Source organism: Fundulus heteroclitus, unplaced genomic scaffold (assembly GCF_011125445.2).
Source record: "Fundulus heteroclitus isolate FHET01 unplaced genomic scaffold, MU-UCD_Fhet_4.1 scaffold_36, whole genome shotgun sequence".
NCBI lineage: Eukaryota > Metazoa > Chordata > Actinopteri > Cyprinodontiformes > Fundulidae > Fundulus > Fundulus heteroclitus.
Window position 1 is genome coordinate 996595 of NW_023396770.1, and position 13436 is coordinate 1010030.

The following is a 13436-nucleotide window of genomic DNA, read 5'->3' on the forward strand; positions in this document are numbered from 1 at the left end:
AAGCGCGAGCTCCTGCTAACGGACCCCTACTTCCGGTTGACGTCCAGCAGCTCGTATTTGGCGGCTTCCGGTGAGGTCAGAGGTCACCAACATGGAAGCGGAGTGTGTGCGCGCGGAGCTGCGGTTTAGGGACGGGCAGAATCGAACCCTGAGCGTCCGGACCGGAGCCGGGCTGGGCGCTCTGAGGACCGCGATCTCTGAGCTCAACCAGCAGGCGTCACAGGTTCTCACCGAGCTCGTGGACAGCGAGAGAGCGCGCGCGGGCACTGCACAAGGTGAGCTTCCGGTCCCGTTTAGAGCAACAAGCCCGCGCGCCGTAGAAGGTGGGAGCGCGTGAAGAAGCGCGCTAAAAAATGCTGCAAATCAGATGAACGTCACGTGACCAAAACAAACGGCTGCAGTGACTGTGTGAGCCAATAGGAGCGCTCCTTCTGCCCTGTGTTGTTCCTGTTTGAACCCAGCTTTACCCAGGCAATATGGCGGCGCTGTTAGCGTGTGAGACTGCGTCAGAAACGTTTTATCAGCTTAAACAAATAAGTTAATCAGTGAAACTGTTATAACGTTGCTAAAATGTTCAGTCTGCTTCATAAATGCTATGAATTATTGACTTCCTCTAACGAGTTTATTCATGATAAATCTATTAAGTCATTAAAATTTACAATGACTTAATCCATACAAAATGTAAATGTATTTTTGCACTTTAAAACATCAGACTCCATGTTAATCATGTAATCGCAAGTAAAGAAAGTACTCAGCATGTCAAACATGAATAAGTAAACTGTAATAAAAACAAAACAGGCCTCAGTTCAGTCATGAATTCATCTCCAAAGGCTAAAGAGAAGCTTAATGTTAAACCCCTATATTATCTGTATTTAATGTTTAAGAATCAAATTCCTTTGGTCGTTAACATATAATTAAATTATTAAACCAAGATTATTTCAAGTTGCACAGGCTGTCCACATTAAGACACGCAGGACCAGAGTTGATGGTAAAAATCCCATCACTGCCCTCATCTCGAGTCTTACTGTCTCCAGGCTGGTATGTGCTCAACTAGCATGATTTGTACAATGAAGTTAAATAGATTCTGTAAACAGGAATATTTGAGGAAATAATGATCATCATATTTCACTGTAATGGTAATTATAGCCTACAGAATTTAGTAATAGCTTGAATTTCACTGCAACAAAACAAACGTAGTTGTCAGAGAAGATAAAGATTAGAAAAAATTATGATAACCAGTATACCTTTTAGCATATTAACACAGGCTACCAAACCTTTATGCTATCATTGAGATAACTTAACGGTTAACTGCTCCCTCAGAGCAAAATGTGAATTTTTTCTAAATAGTATGTTACCTCAGGGCAGTGGTTATATTTTACCAAGTTTAGCTGATAAATTAGGATGGATTTTTCCAAATGTAATGGTGCTAAGAAACATTTTGAGAAAATGTCAAGGTTTTCTGCAAAAAAGGGGTTTTAATATGGCCTCTTGAACTTCATGTGACAAATTCAAGCCCCGTTATTGGTTCCTTTTGGCTAATTCAGAACCTTCTTGTAGTTTACAGCTTACCTAGTTTTGGATTAGACAGAATAAGTTTTTCTCCTGCTTTCTAAATGTGATATTTTTTTTGAATGTCATCGTTTTTAAGGATGACTGTTTCAGCTGCTCTCTGATCCAGTTTCTCTCACAGAGACAGGAGCCTCCACTGAGTGTCTCACAAACGGACCAGGAGCTGCAGCAACCAACACACTCTCTCCATCTCTGTTCTTTAACTGTAAACATCCTTTAAGGATCACAGTTTTTCAGTGAAGATTCATTTGATCACATCCACATTTAAATGCTCCATGTTTTACTGTGGAGTTCTCTGCCAGCACAGGCATCCTGGGCCTGACGCTCAGTGATGGCTAAAGACGACCTGATGGCTTAAATCATCAGAATGAGGCTCTGCGGGTTTCCAGGACCCGCTTTTTAAATTCTTTATCAGAAACGCGTGTTTTGGTTCTTTCTGGTCTGATTTGCCTGTTTTATGTTGCAGGGGATGATGACGATGATGATGATGTTGGTGATGATGACAGTGATGAAGAGGACGGTTTGAACTCTGACCTGCAACCTGTAGCTAAAAGATCCAAAACCAGCTGAAACGTCTGCTGTGAAACATCATTTGTTACTTTATTGGTGTCATATTAAAGTTGCCATGGTAACCAGCGTGTCATGTCTTTAAATACAGAATAACAAACAGAAGATGCTGCCCTCTGATTGGTCAGGGACTGACGGCTGCAGGCGGCTCCTGACAGTCTGTCCTGTTTGTTTACAGCCACAGGAAGTGACATCACACCTGTTCATTGGTCTCTACATGTGAATGAGCAATCCAGCTCTGTGATTGGTCGGTTTGGCTGCACCACGTCGAATGCACAGCAGGAAGATGCAGACAGGAAGTACGCAGTATCCAACGGCGTGGGGATCTGTCCTGGTGCATGAAAACAGGAAGAGGAAGAGCTGCAGGTACGGCACCAAGAAGACGAGCGCCCACACCCACAGAGAAAATGGCGGCAGGTGGGCGGAGACAGCCGGAGGCAGAGCCAATGAGTCGATGCCGTCTCTCTGTACCCGCTCCAGACTGATGACCTCAAAGACGTAGTAGGCCGCCATGACGCTGAGCAGCAGGAAGAGAGCCACGGCCACCCAGCCCATCCTCTGACGGAAGTTCATCATCCTCCATACTGCAGGGAGACGATCAGACATTAATAATCATACTGAGGGGAGACGATCAGACATTAATAATCATACTGAGGGGAGACGATAAGACCTTAATAATCATACTGAGGGGAGATAATCAGACATTAATAATCATACTGCAGAGAGAAGATCAGACATTAATAATCATACTGAAGGGAGACGATCAGACATTAATAATCATACTGCAGGGAGACGATCAGACATTAATAATCATACTGAAGGGAGATAATCGGAGAAATAATAATCATACTAAGGGGAGACAACGAGACATTAATAATCATACTGAGGGGAGATGATCAGACATTAATAATCATACTGAGGGGAGATGATCAGACATTAATAATCATAATGCATGGAGATAATACTGTATGATCAGTATCAGTAACCCTAACCTGTGACGTGACAGTTCCGGTTAAAGGATAACTGATCAATATTCAGATAAATGCAGTGGATAAATAACAGACATAAAACTGTTTCTGATCATTTAATTTTAAACGGATCTGTGTTTCCTCTGCGCTTGACTCATTTCACATTTGATTCACTTTATGCTGAACTGAACTGTTCATTTCCGACTGAGTCAGAGCTGAACGGAGTTAAATCTGATCAAAAACGAACCGTCTGAGCTGAGCTGAGGGTAAAACCACAGAGCTGTCCGCACCAGACTCCGTTCAGCTTTTATTCCGGTTAACGGGACCGGTTCTGGTCATCACAGTTCTTTGGACCAGAACTCGGAACTAAAGCAGAACCTTCATCTTTCAGTTCGGTGTTTGGACCGGACTCATGTTCACCAGACTGAGCTAAATCACTCTGGTGATCGGATTTTCTTCCCCAGGTGAGCCCCTTCCTCCTCCATGTTGCTCTATCATTTCTACCACACCTGGTCGCGCGCGGCCACATGTCCGATCAACTTCTAGCTCGCGCCACAAAAACTCCTACCTTCCCTCGCGCTGATTCTTTCAAAGTAAAATCCAGGTTCGGACTCGGTTTCAACGCGCGGCAGGTTTCGGGAAGTCCGGGGTCGAACGGCTCTTTTCCGGTTTTGTCATGTGACTTCTCCATGACGTCATTGACGTGAGGGACTCAGAGCGCCTCCTGGCGACTTAAACGGGTGTTCACGTTGTTTACATCTAAAATGTTTAATCCAGGTTCAGCTCCAAAAATTAGATTATTGGGAAAATTAGAAATTTTTGACCCTCGTGTCATAAAGTGAAAGATAAACAACACGTGAGGGATAGATTTCACACCTTTATGTCGTTTCATTTGATGATAATTACTTACAGATGTAAACCCAAAATTCTGAGTCTTAGAAAATTTTAATTTTAGGACATCACATTAATACAAATTTTAAATTTTAAACAGAAATTTAAAAAAAGAAAATTTTAAACAGAAATATTAGGTTTCTGGAAAGTCTTAATTTCTGGGGTGGGGCTCTTTTTGAATGTGACTGGTGTGTGTATAGCCATGGCCAGAATATTGCACATTTACATTATTAATGTGTATTAATATGCATTTTTCCGTTTTAAAGAAAGAATCAGAATCACTGCATTAATGCGGTGCGGCATGGAGAGGACTGTCACACCAAATCAAACCAGCAGTGGACTGAAGCTGGAGTTGGCGCCTCTAGAGCCGCTACACAGACACATGTGATACCTGGACAGCAAGTGTCTCACCTGGGGTGAGGGGAAACAGAACCAAACTGTTATTTTTAGATTAAAGTTAATTCTGCATTTCATTTGAGATCAAGGTCCCATAATCTCGAGGAAGAGCGGAGAGGCCCTGAATCCATGGTCCTGAAGTCAGTGATGACTTGGGGCAGCATGTCATCTTCTGGTTCTGGTCCGCTGGGTTTCCTGGAGTCACCACAGCCAGATACCAGGACATTTTAGAGCGCTTCATGCTTCCTTCTGCAGACAAGGTTTATCAGAATCAGAAAAACTTTATTTATCCCCGATAAACATGTGCAATGGCAGGCTGGCCTGCAGCCAGCAAGTCTGAGCACCCGCTCACTGAGATAAAAATATAAAAACAGCAGATTATATACAACAATAAGTAAATAGTGAGTAGCATGGATACAATTACATTTTAGAATTGAAGCTAATAATTATAAAATCTAAAATATTGAAAGCAGCAATTAATAACAGCAGAATAAACAGCAGATGATCTGATAACGACATGAAGAAATTTACACAAAGCTAAAAATGGTAAAGTTGCTTAAACTCTGAGAACAAAATGTCGCTCCTCTGGGGGGGGGGGGGGGGCTGCAGCTCAGGTGGTAAGCAGGAAGTCCATTAATCTTAGAACAGACCATCACAATGTGCTGAAAGCAGGTTCTGTTCAGCTGGGCTTTGGATGGAACCTGCGGCACATGGAGAAAGCTAAGACACCTTCAATGCTCGCTCTGACAGAAAAGGAGTTCAGTTTCCTGAGTAGAAACATCCTCTGGTGTCACTTCTTCAGGATCAGGATCCCTCCGAGTCAGAGGAGAACCTCAGCTGGATGTGATGGATGCTATCTTGATTTGTTTTCCTCTGGAGAACCGTGAATCAAGGAGGTAACAGCTGCTGGTAGCTCCCTTCAGCTGCTGCAGAAGGTGATCACCATCTCCTTCAGTCAATCAACCGATTAACCAATCAACCAATCAATCAATCAATCAATCAATCAATCAATCAATCAATCAATCAGTCTTTATATAGTACTATTACTCTCAACAAAGTGACCAAAGTGTTTCACAGGTAAAATAAAAGCAGAAACAAAGATAAAACAACCGACCTGATGCTACCAGGAATTAAAAGCCAAAGAAGACAGATGAGTTCTTAGAAGCTATTTTAAATCACCAAAGTCCTCGGAACAATTTAAAGCATCTGGTTTTCAGATGACAGCGTCCTACGAGGAATGGGTTGATGTAAAAGTTCAGTGACGGTGCCAGACCGTTTTAAAACCAAGGTAGAAACCTTGAAAGAGATTCCCAAAGAACCAGACGGCCGGTGTAGAGAGGATTACATGGAGGGGCTCAGGTCGTTCAGCAAACTGCAACCCCACAGAGAACCTGTGGAGGAGGATCAGAGACACTAGAACCAACAATGCAGATGAGCTGAAGGGTCTCCTCCATGCCACGCTGCATTAATGCAGGAATTCATGCAAAATGAGCCCAGACCCGATGCTGCGAGCAGAGAAACCAAGAGACTCTTTAAAATCCTGACGTTTCTGTTGATCTGATGTAATAATCTGATTTTCTGATCAAATTTGGGGTTTTCACTCTCTGTTAACCATAGTCATCAAAATTACAAGAAACCTAGCAGCCAGATAATGTTTTTTAATTTTTGTCAGCCACAGTTTAAAGGCCGGATTCTTCCATCCATGTTGAGAAGCAGAACAGTGAAGCCTTTTGGATGAGATGTGAAACGTCTTCCAGCTGTTGGGATTCCTGACGGAGAACACAGTCCCAGATCTGGGAAGACAATAGAGATTTCATACATCAATGCTTTCTCTGAAACAATCTGGCCAGTATCTCTGTTTGTCCTCTGGGGGGCGCTAATTGCACGATTATTTCTTGTTCTTCCTGAAGAAAGGGAAAAAAGAAAAACCCTTGAAATGAATCAATCAACCTGAGATTAGTAAACTAAAGTTAATAAATAAGAGTAAAATTGTAAAAGATTTCAATAAAATATTGTTGGTAAAAGCAAACAACATTATTTCATGTTTAAAGGTCAGAACTGGAGTTTCTAATACGGTTAAGATTGAACAGAAGAAGGACAGAATAACATCTTCAATCAAAGCCTCTGTTGCTGACAGATTTCTGGTCCAAACCCACCTGATTCTGATCCAGCAGTCTCTGATATGGTTCTGTTCTCTAACGAGGTTCTCCAGGCTCCACCGCGCAGAACTTCAGCGGGTTTTCTCCATCGGGACCTTCTGGCTGGAAGTCCTCTCAGCTCTGATCATGGGTGGAGGAACCACCTCCTCCATGCTGGTATCAGCTTCTGATACTTTCAGCGCTAATAACTCAGACCAGGAAGCTGTTTTAGTTTTAAGGTTTCATCCTTTCTACTGAAGAAAAATCTATTTTCAGTTTTTCCAAACAGTGATACAATTAGAGATACTTTGACCCACATAAATATACGAGGTTCTGTGCTCAGTATTTCAGGGCGAGGGGGGGGGGGGGGGTACCTGTTGGTCTATCTGCAGCGGTCACTGGGTGAGAGGTCCGTCTCCATCAGGAGAACAGAGACCAGTTAACCCAACCGTCTGCACTGTGGGAGGAAGCCGGAGTACCCAGAGAGAACCCACACATGCACAGGGAGAACATGCAGACTCCATGCAGAAAGACCCCAGGCCAGGATTTGAACCCGGGACCTCATTGCTGCAAGGCAGCAACTGTATTTTTATGATGGTTTTACCAGTGTTGTCAACAAGCGTGCTCTTTTTTTTTAGAAAATTTAGAGCGAAAGAATGAAACAATCCCTGGTTTACACGGGATTTATCTGCTCTGTTCCACGACGGCAGCCCGGCTGAAGCCAGAAAAACCAACACTGACAAGGACTGGCTCAAGTTTAGACAACTGCAACATTTATGTACAGTTTCCATTAGAAATGTGAAAGCAGATCGCCTCCTCACTGAAACCACACAAAATCTTAATAACCCAATGAAGTTTTGGAAGATAATTAAATCCATAAATCAAACTAACTAGTGCTGTGCTCCCACCCTGCATTGTACCAGACACATAAAATCTATGACAAAGCAGAGATGTTGGACCGTTTTAACAAACCTCATAGCGTCAGGTTGGATTCACTTCACAGTGCTCACATAAACTCAGATTTAAGTGCAGATCCTCGTGTTGTTATAAATCAACCTTTTAGTTTCACTGAGGTGCACAAAGCCCTCAAACCTTAAAACACCTCAACATCTCCATGACCTGACAATCTTAAGCCCTGTTTTCTAAAACCAGCAGCAGACTTTATAGACTCACCTTTTCAACCTTATTCTGGCCACAGATGAAATTCCATCAATTTGGAAATCAGCGTTCACTCTGCCACTGTTAAAAGGTGGCAACCCAACACTCTTGAACAAATATAGACCAATATCTAAATTATCCGCCCTAATTCCAGCGTCTGGAATTACTCTTCAGCTTCCAACTTAAAAAGTTGGAAGCTGAAGAGTCAGGTAAGATATTATTCTGACAATAATATCTTACCTGATTTTTAGAACAACCACTGCAGCATTAAAAGTACTCAATGACATCATTAGCACCCTGGACAACAAACACCACTGTTCATAGACCCAAAGTTCATAAACTTAAAGTATGAAGGCGTTCTGTTCTCAAACTTTCAATCTCGAATCATCACCCTTCAGCAAACTCAAACAGAGTTTGCTGAAGGGTGAATCAGTTAAGCAGTGCAAATATCTCAGATATTACACTTTTATTTGCACACCATGTTAAACTGACTGTAAATCCACTCAGAGTCAGGCTGGGTTTCTGTTTTTAATTCAGGCTTATCTGTCCTTGGAGGTCTGGAGGAGGCTGGTTACAGCCACATTCCTGCTGATGTTGGACTACGGCGATGTTTTCTACTTTCCCTTATGAGCTCAGAGTGAGCGCTCTGTCTGTCACGAAGCTCTGACACATCACTGTGGACTTTATGTTGGGGTTGGCCGGCCCTCCCTCAGGCTTTGCAATCGGTGCTTATTTATAAATGTTTATCCGGTCAGCTTCCTTGCTACTTACAAATGTATATTTCCCAGAAATGTACTGGTTCCTGCTATCTTCGTTCCGCGGACCTATTCTATTTTTATTGAATAGGTCGATCTGAGCTGGGAAAGACTTAAAACTGAGGGAGATTCTATCTTTAGAATCCTTTTAAACAGTTTTAAACGACAGAGATGCCGTCTCATTAACATGTAGTTGTTTTAACTGATTGTTTTTAATTATATAGTAAAATCTGTTGCTTCTGACGTTTGATACTTTTACTGGTTTGTAATTGTTTATTTTGTACGTGTGGATGAATGTAACGGACATGGAACCGCTGGTCAGGGCGCTCTCATAAAAGAGACTTTTTAATCTCAATCAGACTTTTCCTGCTTAAATGAATAAATAATGTTGTGAAAGCAGTTAACTGTGTGACAGGTCAGATCTGAGGGTTTGTGTACATCAGGCGACTCTGCAGCTGAGGATGAGTCCATTTAGTCAGCAGCCATTCACTTCCTGCTTCCAGTTCTGGTTCTGCACCGACCCGGTTTCCTCTCCTCTGAAGTCCTGATGAGGAACAGATGAGTCTGGTCCTGATGACCTGCAGCCGTGGTTACGCCCAGAAAGTGGACCAGAACCTGAACTAAAGTCACAGTAGCAGTTTAACTGAACCTTTGCAGTCCAGAAAAATATGAGTTTGAGTTCAGAACCTGGTAGAAAGGATCCGGATGAGGCGCTGAGTTGGGTTCCTGGTTTTGTTTTTAGTCTGGTTGTGAGAGGAGGAAGCTGTGGTGGATCAGGCGTGCGCTTTAAGGCCAGAGACCTCACCCTGGTCTGCAGACCACGGTCACAGAGACTCACCGTCAGCTTTCTGTGGTTTGACGCTCAGAGGAACGCTGCAAAGCTTTGCACGCCATCGAGGCGAGAAAACACGATGCAAACATCCGCAGTGGAGTTCAGCAGGAAGTGACACGACCCCGCCGGGTTCTTCAGATCCTTTCATGCAGTGAAACCACGCTGGAAACGTCTGAGAGTCAGGAAGCTGCTTTCACAGCTGCTGCACATTAACAGCCACAGGTGGTTCCACCAGAACCAGTCCATGAAAAAAGCTGTTCTAAGCTGGATCAGGGCCGCTTTATCTGGAACGTCTGCTGACTGCCTGTAGACCACCTGGTCCATCAGCCAATCAGAGCGCAGCAGCCCGTCTATCCTTCCAGGCGGGACGCAGACGACCAGAGGTCCAAACTGAGCTCCAGCGTGGAGAAGGAAGCAGCGTAGTCGGTACCAGATGGGCTGGTCTGGGTGTTTCAGAACCTGCTGGTCTACTGGGACCTTCACACAGAACCATCTGGTTCCAGAGAACGTCTGAAAGAGAGAAAACAAGCATTGAGCAGAACCGTGGAGGTCCGGGGAGAACGGGTTCCTGAAGGTAGAAAGGAAGCTTCAAGAACCACTGGGTCCAACCGAGCTCAGCAGAACACCATCTCTGAAGCTACAACACCTGGAACCATGAAGCAGATGTTCTCCAGCTGCAGAAGACCACACCTGGTACCACTCCTGGCAGCTAAGACCAGGAATGTGACCAGAACCGGACCAGAACAGCACGCATGCTTCCTGCTTCATCAGCTGCAGCATTCAGCCGGTCGGGTCAGAACTTAATCAGGATCCATCCTGCTCTGAGTCAGTGGTTCAGGTGCTGCTGGTGTCGGAGCAGCAGCACCTGAAGCATCAAACCTGAAGTTCTTTAAGGTTCAGACATCATTTTTATTTCTGCTGCAGCATTTTGAGCAGCCGCTTCCTGCATGTGAGCAAAGTGATGATGCAGTTTTTATTTGGCCGTCACCACTGCTAACTCAGGAAGAACTTCAACATCTGCTCCATCTTACGAACCTGCAGACTCTGCAAGGTCCAGACATGCCGTGTTTTCTGATTTCTGGTGAAGGAAAACCTTTTCAGACACTCTTCCAGCTCATTGCAGCACGTAGGACAATAAACAGCAAATAATTTAAGGATTTAACAGTAACGGTCAGACAGGGGTCAGAGCTGGGAGTGGGTTTAGGGACCAGGAAGAATCTAGGAACCTTTGAGGGCCTAGGAGGGACACTTTACCCACACAGTAAAAAATCTGTTGTTGTTACTGAAAAGCTGTGGTTGCCAGAGTTGTTCAGTTAAAAAAAGTAAACCACTTTACAGAACCACCGCTATATTTAACAGCTGTTTTTATTATAATTTAGGATTTTTATGGCACTAGTGGCCTTTTTAATCAAAGTAGGCTGACAGGAAGGGGGAAGACATGCAGCACGCTCCCCCTGTGCCACCGCCGGGCCCTAGTTGTTACTTTTATATACATTAATTCTGATTATGACCAGCGTCATTGACTACATTTTTTTAATTGTAAATTATGTTTATGTGCAGGTGCCGCCTCTCTCTCAGCCTACTTTCAATGAAAAAGGGCCACTAGTGTCACAAAAATCCTAAAATATATAATAAGATGGCTGTTAAATATAGCGGTGGTTCTGTAAACTGGTTTACTTTTTTACTGAACAACTCTGGCAACCACAGCTTTTCAGTAACAACAACAGATTTTTTTTTACAGTGCAGTTTGGACCTATTAACAGTAAAACGCTAAGCTGCAGCTCGTCCTGGTAGGTGTGCATCCTGGTACCGGTTCTGCTGCAGGTTCTTGTTGCTGAATCAAAGCTGAGATTCCAGATGCTGGAAATGAAACCAGTGCAAAGACAGAGACTTCTTCTGAGAACCCTTCAGGAGCCTCCAGCTGCCCTTCAGCATCTCCTAACGGGACTCTTTGTAGAACCCGCAGCGCCACAAAAAGAACTCACAGAACTATTTAAGGCATTCATTAGCGTGCCTTGGGCAACCTGAGAACCATTCCAGATCTGTTCTCTCCAGGTTCTCCAGTCCTGCATTAGTCCCTTAATGAAACAGAACCGGTCCAGTTAAGAGCATCCAGTTCTTCTGTTTCCTCTGAATCTGGCAGCAAACCCGTCTGGCTGCTTGTGTAAAAAGGTGTTTTCTGCTGAAAGCTGGCAGGCCTGGCAGGAGCTTTGGTTCCAAAATGTTCTGCTGCGTTTTGCTTGGAGTAAAACCGTCAGCTGGTCTCAGATGTTTCCATCAACTTCCTGCGCTGCTCGTTTCCATTCAGGCCTGAAGCCAGAAAGAACACAAAGATCCAGAGTGGAGTTCAGCATTACTGGCACAACAGAGGAAAAATGCAGATTTTCTGGGTTGTGTCGGGCTGAAATGCTGCTGCAGCAGGAACCAACCTGCCCGTTAGCGTCTGCTCCCTCTGATTTACCGCCTGGTGCACAGAGGGCTGTTTCAGTATTTTTACAAATGGCTCACAGTCCCACATCAGAGGGCAAGTGGGAGTTAATTCAGCTGATTGTCTGCAGTCAGCTGATTCATGGAGGCGTGGCTGCAAGGGAGCGAAATGATAGATTGCACATAAACAGCTCCATAAATTATATGCATCCATTAAAATAAATGCAGTTATTGTCTGAGAGGGAAACGCTGAATGTTTCCACGATGGGTTTCCTGTTCTCGGCTGAACAAAGAGCTGCTTTTCCTGTCCCCAATTCAGATTTTCCAGCTGGTGTCAAGGTTTCCATGCCTCCACCCAGCTGCTCACATTACAACCAGTCCAGCTGCAGAACCAGAACAGAACCTCCTGAATCTCCCTGAAATGAACCTTTAATCTTCAGCTGTGCCTGAAGCAGTTTTGTTCCTTTTAAAGGCTGAAGTCTGAGGCTGACCAGTTAAAGCCACCCTGCATACTTCCTCCTCCTCCATCCTGTTGGGATCTCTAAACATTCTCTTTGCCTCAAAACAACATATTGAGTTTATTGTGCACAGAAATGAAGCATGTTAGGGCACCACCCATAAGCAGGTCATAAAGCAATAAAACCAGTTTGTTGTTTTTTTATCGTCCACCAGGCCCTTACTCGCAGTTTTTTGATCAGCTGTCAGATTTCTTATCTGATTTGGTGTTAAATACTGATAAGGTTATTATAGTGGGGGATTTTAACATCCATGTTGACACTGAATGTGATAACCTTAGTGTAGCCTTTAAAACTATCCTAGATTCAATTGGTTTTGCTCAAAATGTGCATAAACCGACGCACTCTTGGCTTCATACTTTAGACCTTGTGCTGACATGTGGCATTGATTGTGAAGAATTAACAGTATTTCCTCACAACCCTGTCCTATCTGATCATTTTTATAACCTTTCTTCCCATTCACAAATCAATACCTTTGTTAACAGCATGACTTCCTCATTGCGTTCTGCATTAGACAATGTAGCTCCCTTAAAAACGAAGGTGATTATTCACAGGAAGCTGGCTCCCTGGTTTAATTCAGAGCTGCGTTCCTTGAAGCACAATGTTAGGAAATTGGAGAGAAAATGGCGCTCTACACACCAAGAGGAATCCTACTTAATCTGGAGGGACAGTCTATTGTTGTATAACAAGACCCTTCGCAGAGTTAGAGCAGCATATTTTTCATCATTAATTGAGGAGAATAAGAATAATCCTAGATTTCTCCTCTCAGACTGCAGGTCTGCTGGTGGTTCCTAGAGTCTCTAAAAGTAGAATGGGAGGCAGATCCTTTAGCTATCAGGCTCCTCTCCTGTGGAACCAACTCCCAGTTTTGGTCCGTGAGGCAGACACCCCGTCTACTTTTAAGACTAATCTTAAAAGATTCCTTTGTGACAAAGCTTCTAGTCAGAGTGGCTCATGTTACCCTGAGCTACCTCTATAGTTATGCTGCTATAGGCTTAGGCTGCTGGAGGACATCAGGCTCTATTTCTCTCTCTCTGCTGAGTTCTCCTACTGCTCTCCAATCTGCATTGTTTGTTGTTATTTCAGCTTTTAACTTTTTGTTCTCTGTCATTTTTATCTTCATAGAAGGTACACCTGGTCTGGCGTTCTGTTAGCTGTGACATCATCAGGGGAGGCAGATCATCCTCTATTACCATCTAACATAGAAAGTACTCCTGGGT

The 13436-nt window shown here is 43.8% G+C and overlaps 2 protein-coding genes across 4 annotated transcripts; one reads left to right on the forward strand and one right to left on the reverse strand.

The window, feature by feature from the left end:
• Positions 1 to 58: 58 nt before the first annotated feature.
• LOC118559867 (DNA topoisomerase 1-like) lies at positions 59 to 2201 on the forward strand. Of its 2 annotated transcripts, XM_036130433.1 has the most exons (3): positions 59 to 254; positions 309 to 323; positions 2036 to 2201. In XM_036130433.1, exons 1-3 carry the CDS (start codon positions 92 to 94, stop codon positions 2137 to 2139), a joined length of 282 nt encoding a protein of 93 aa, XP_035986326.1. In that variant the 5' UTR covers positions 59 to 91; the 3' UTR covers positions 2140 to 2201. The 2 variants fall into 2 exon arrangements, with proteins under 2 accessions (XP_035986326.1, XP_035986325.1); XM_036130432.1 differs by lacking the exon at positions 309 to 323 and having other exon boundaries at positions 59 to 275.
• On the reverse strand, positions 2149 to 3805 carry tmem251 (transmembrane protein 251). 2 transcript variants are annotated; one of them, XM_036130431.1, is made up of 2 exons: positions 3673 to 3805; positions 2149 to 2720 (listed from the first exon to the last, which is right to left on the reverse strand). In XM_036130431.1, the coding sequence occupies exon 2, from the start codon at positions 2710 to 2712 to the stop codon at positions 2350 to 2352; it is 363 nt and encodes a 120-aa protein (XP_035986324.1). In that variant the 5' UTR covers positions 2713 to 2720; positions 3673 to 3805; the 3' UTR covers positions 2149 to 2349. The 2 variants fall into 2 exon arrangements, with proteins under 2 accessions (XP_035986324.1, XP_012729811.1); XM_012874357.3 differs by having other exon boundaries at positions 3614 to 3780.
• Between the last annotated feature and the right edge of the window lie 9631 nt (positions 3806 to 13436).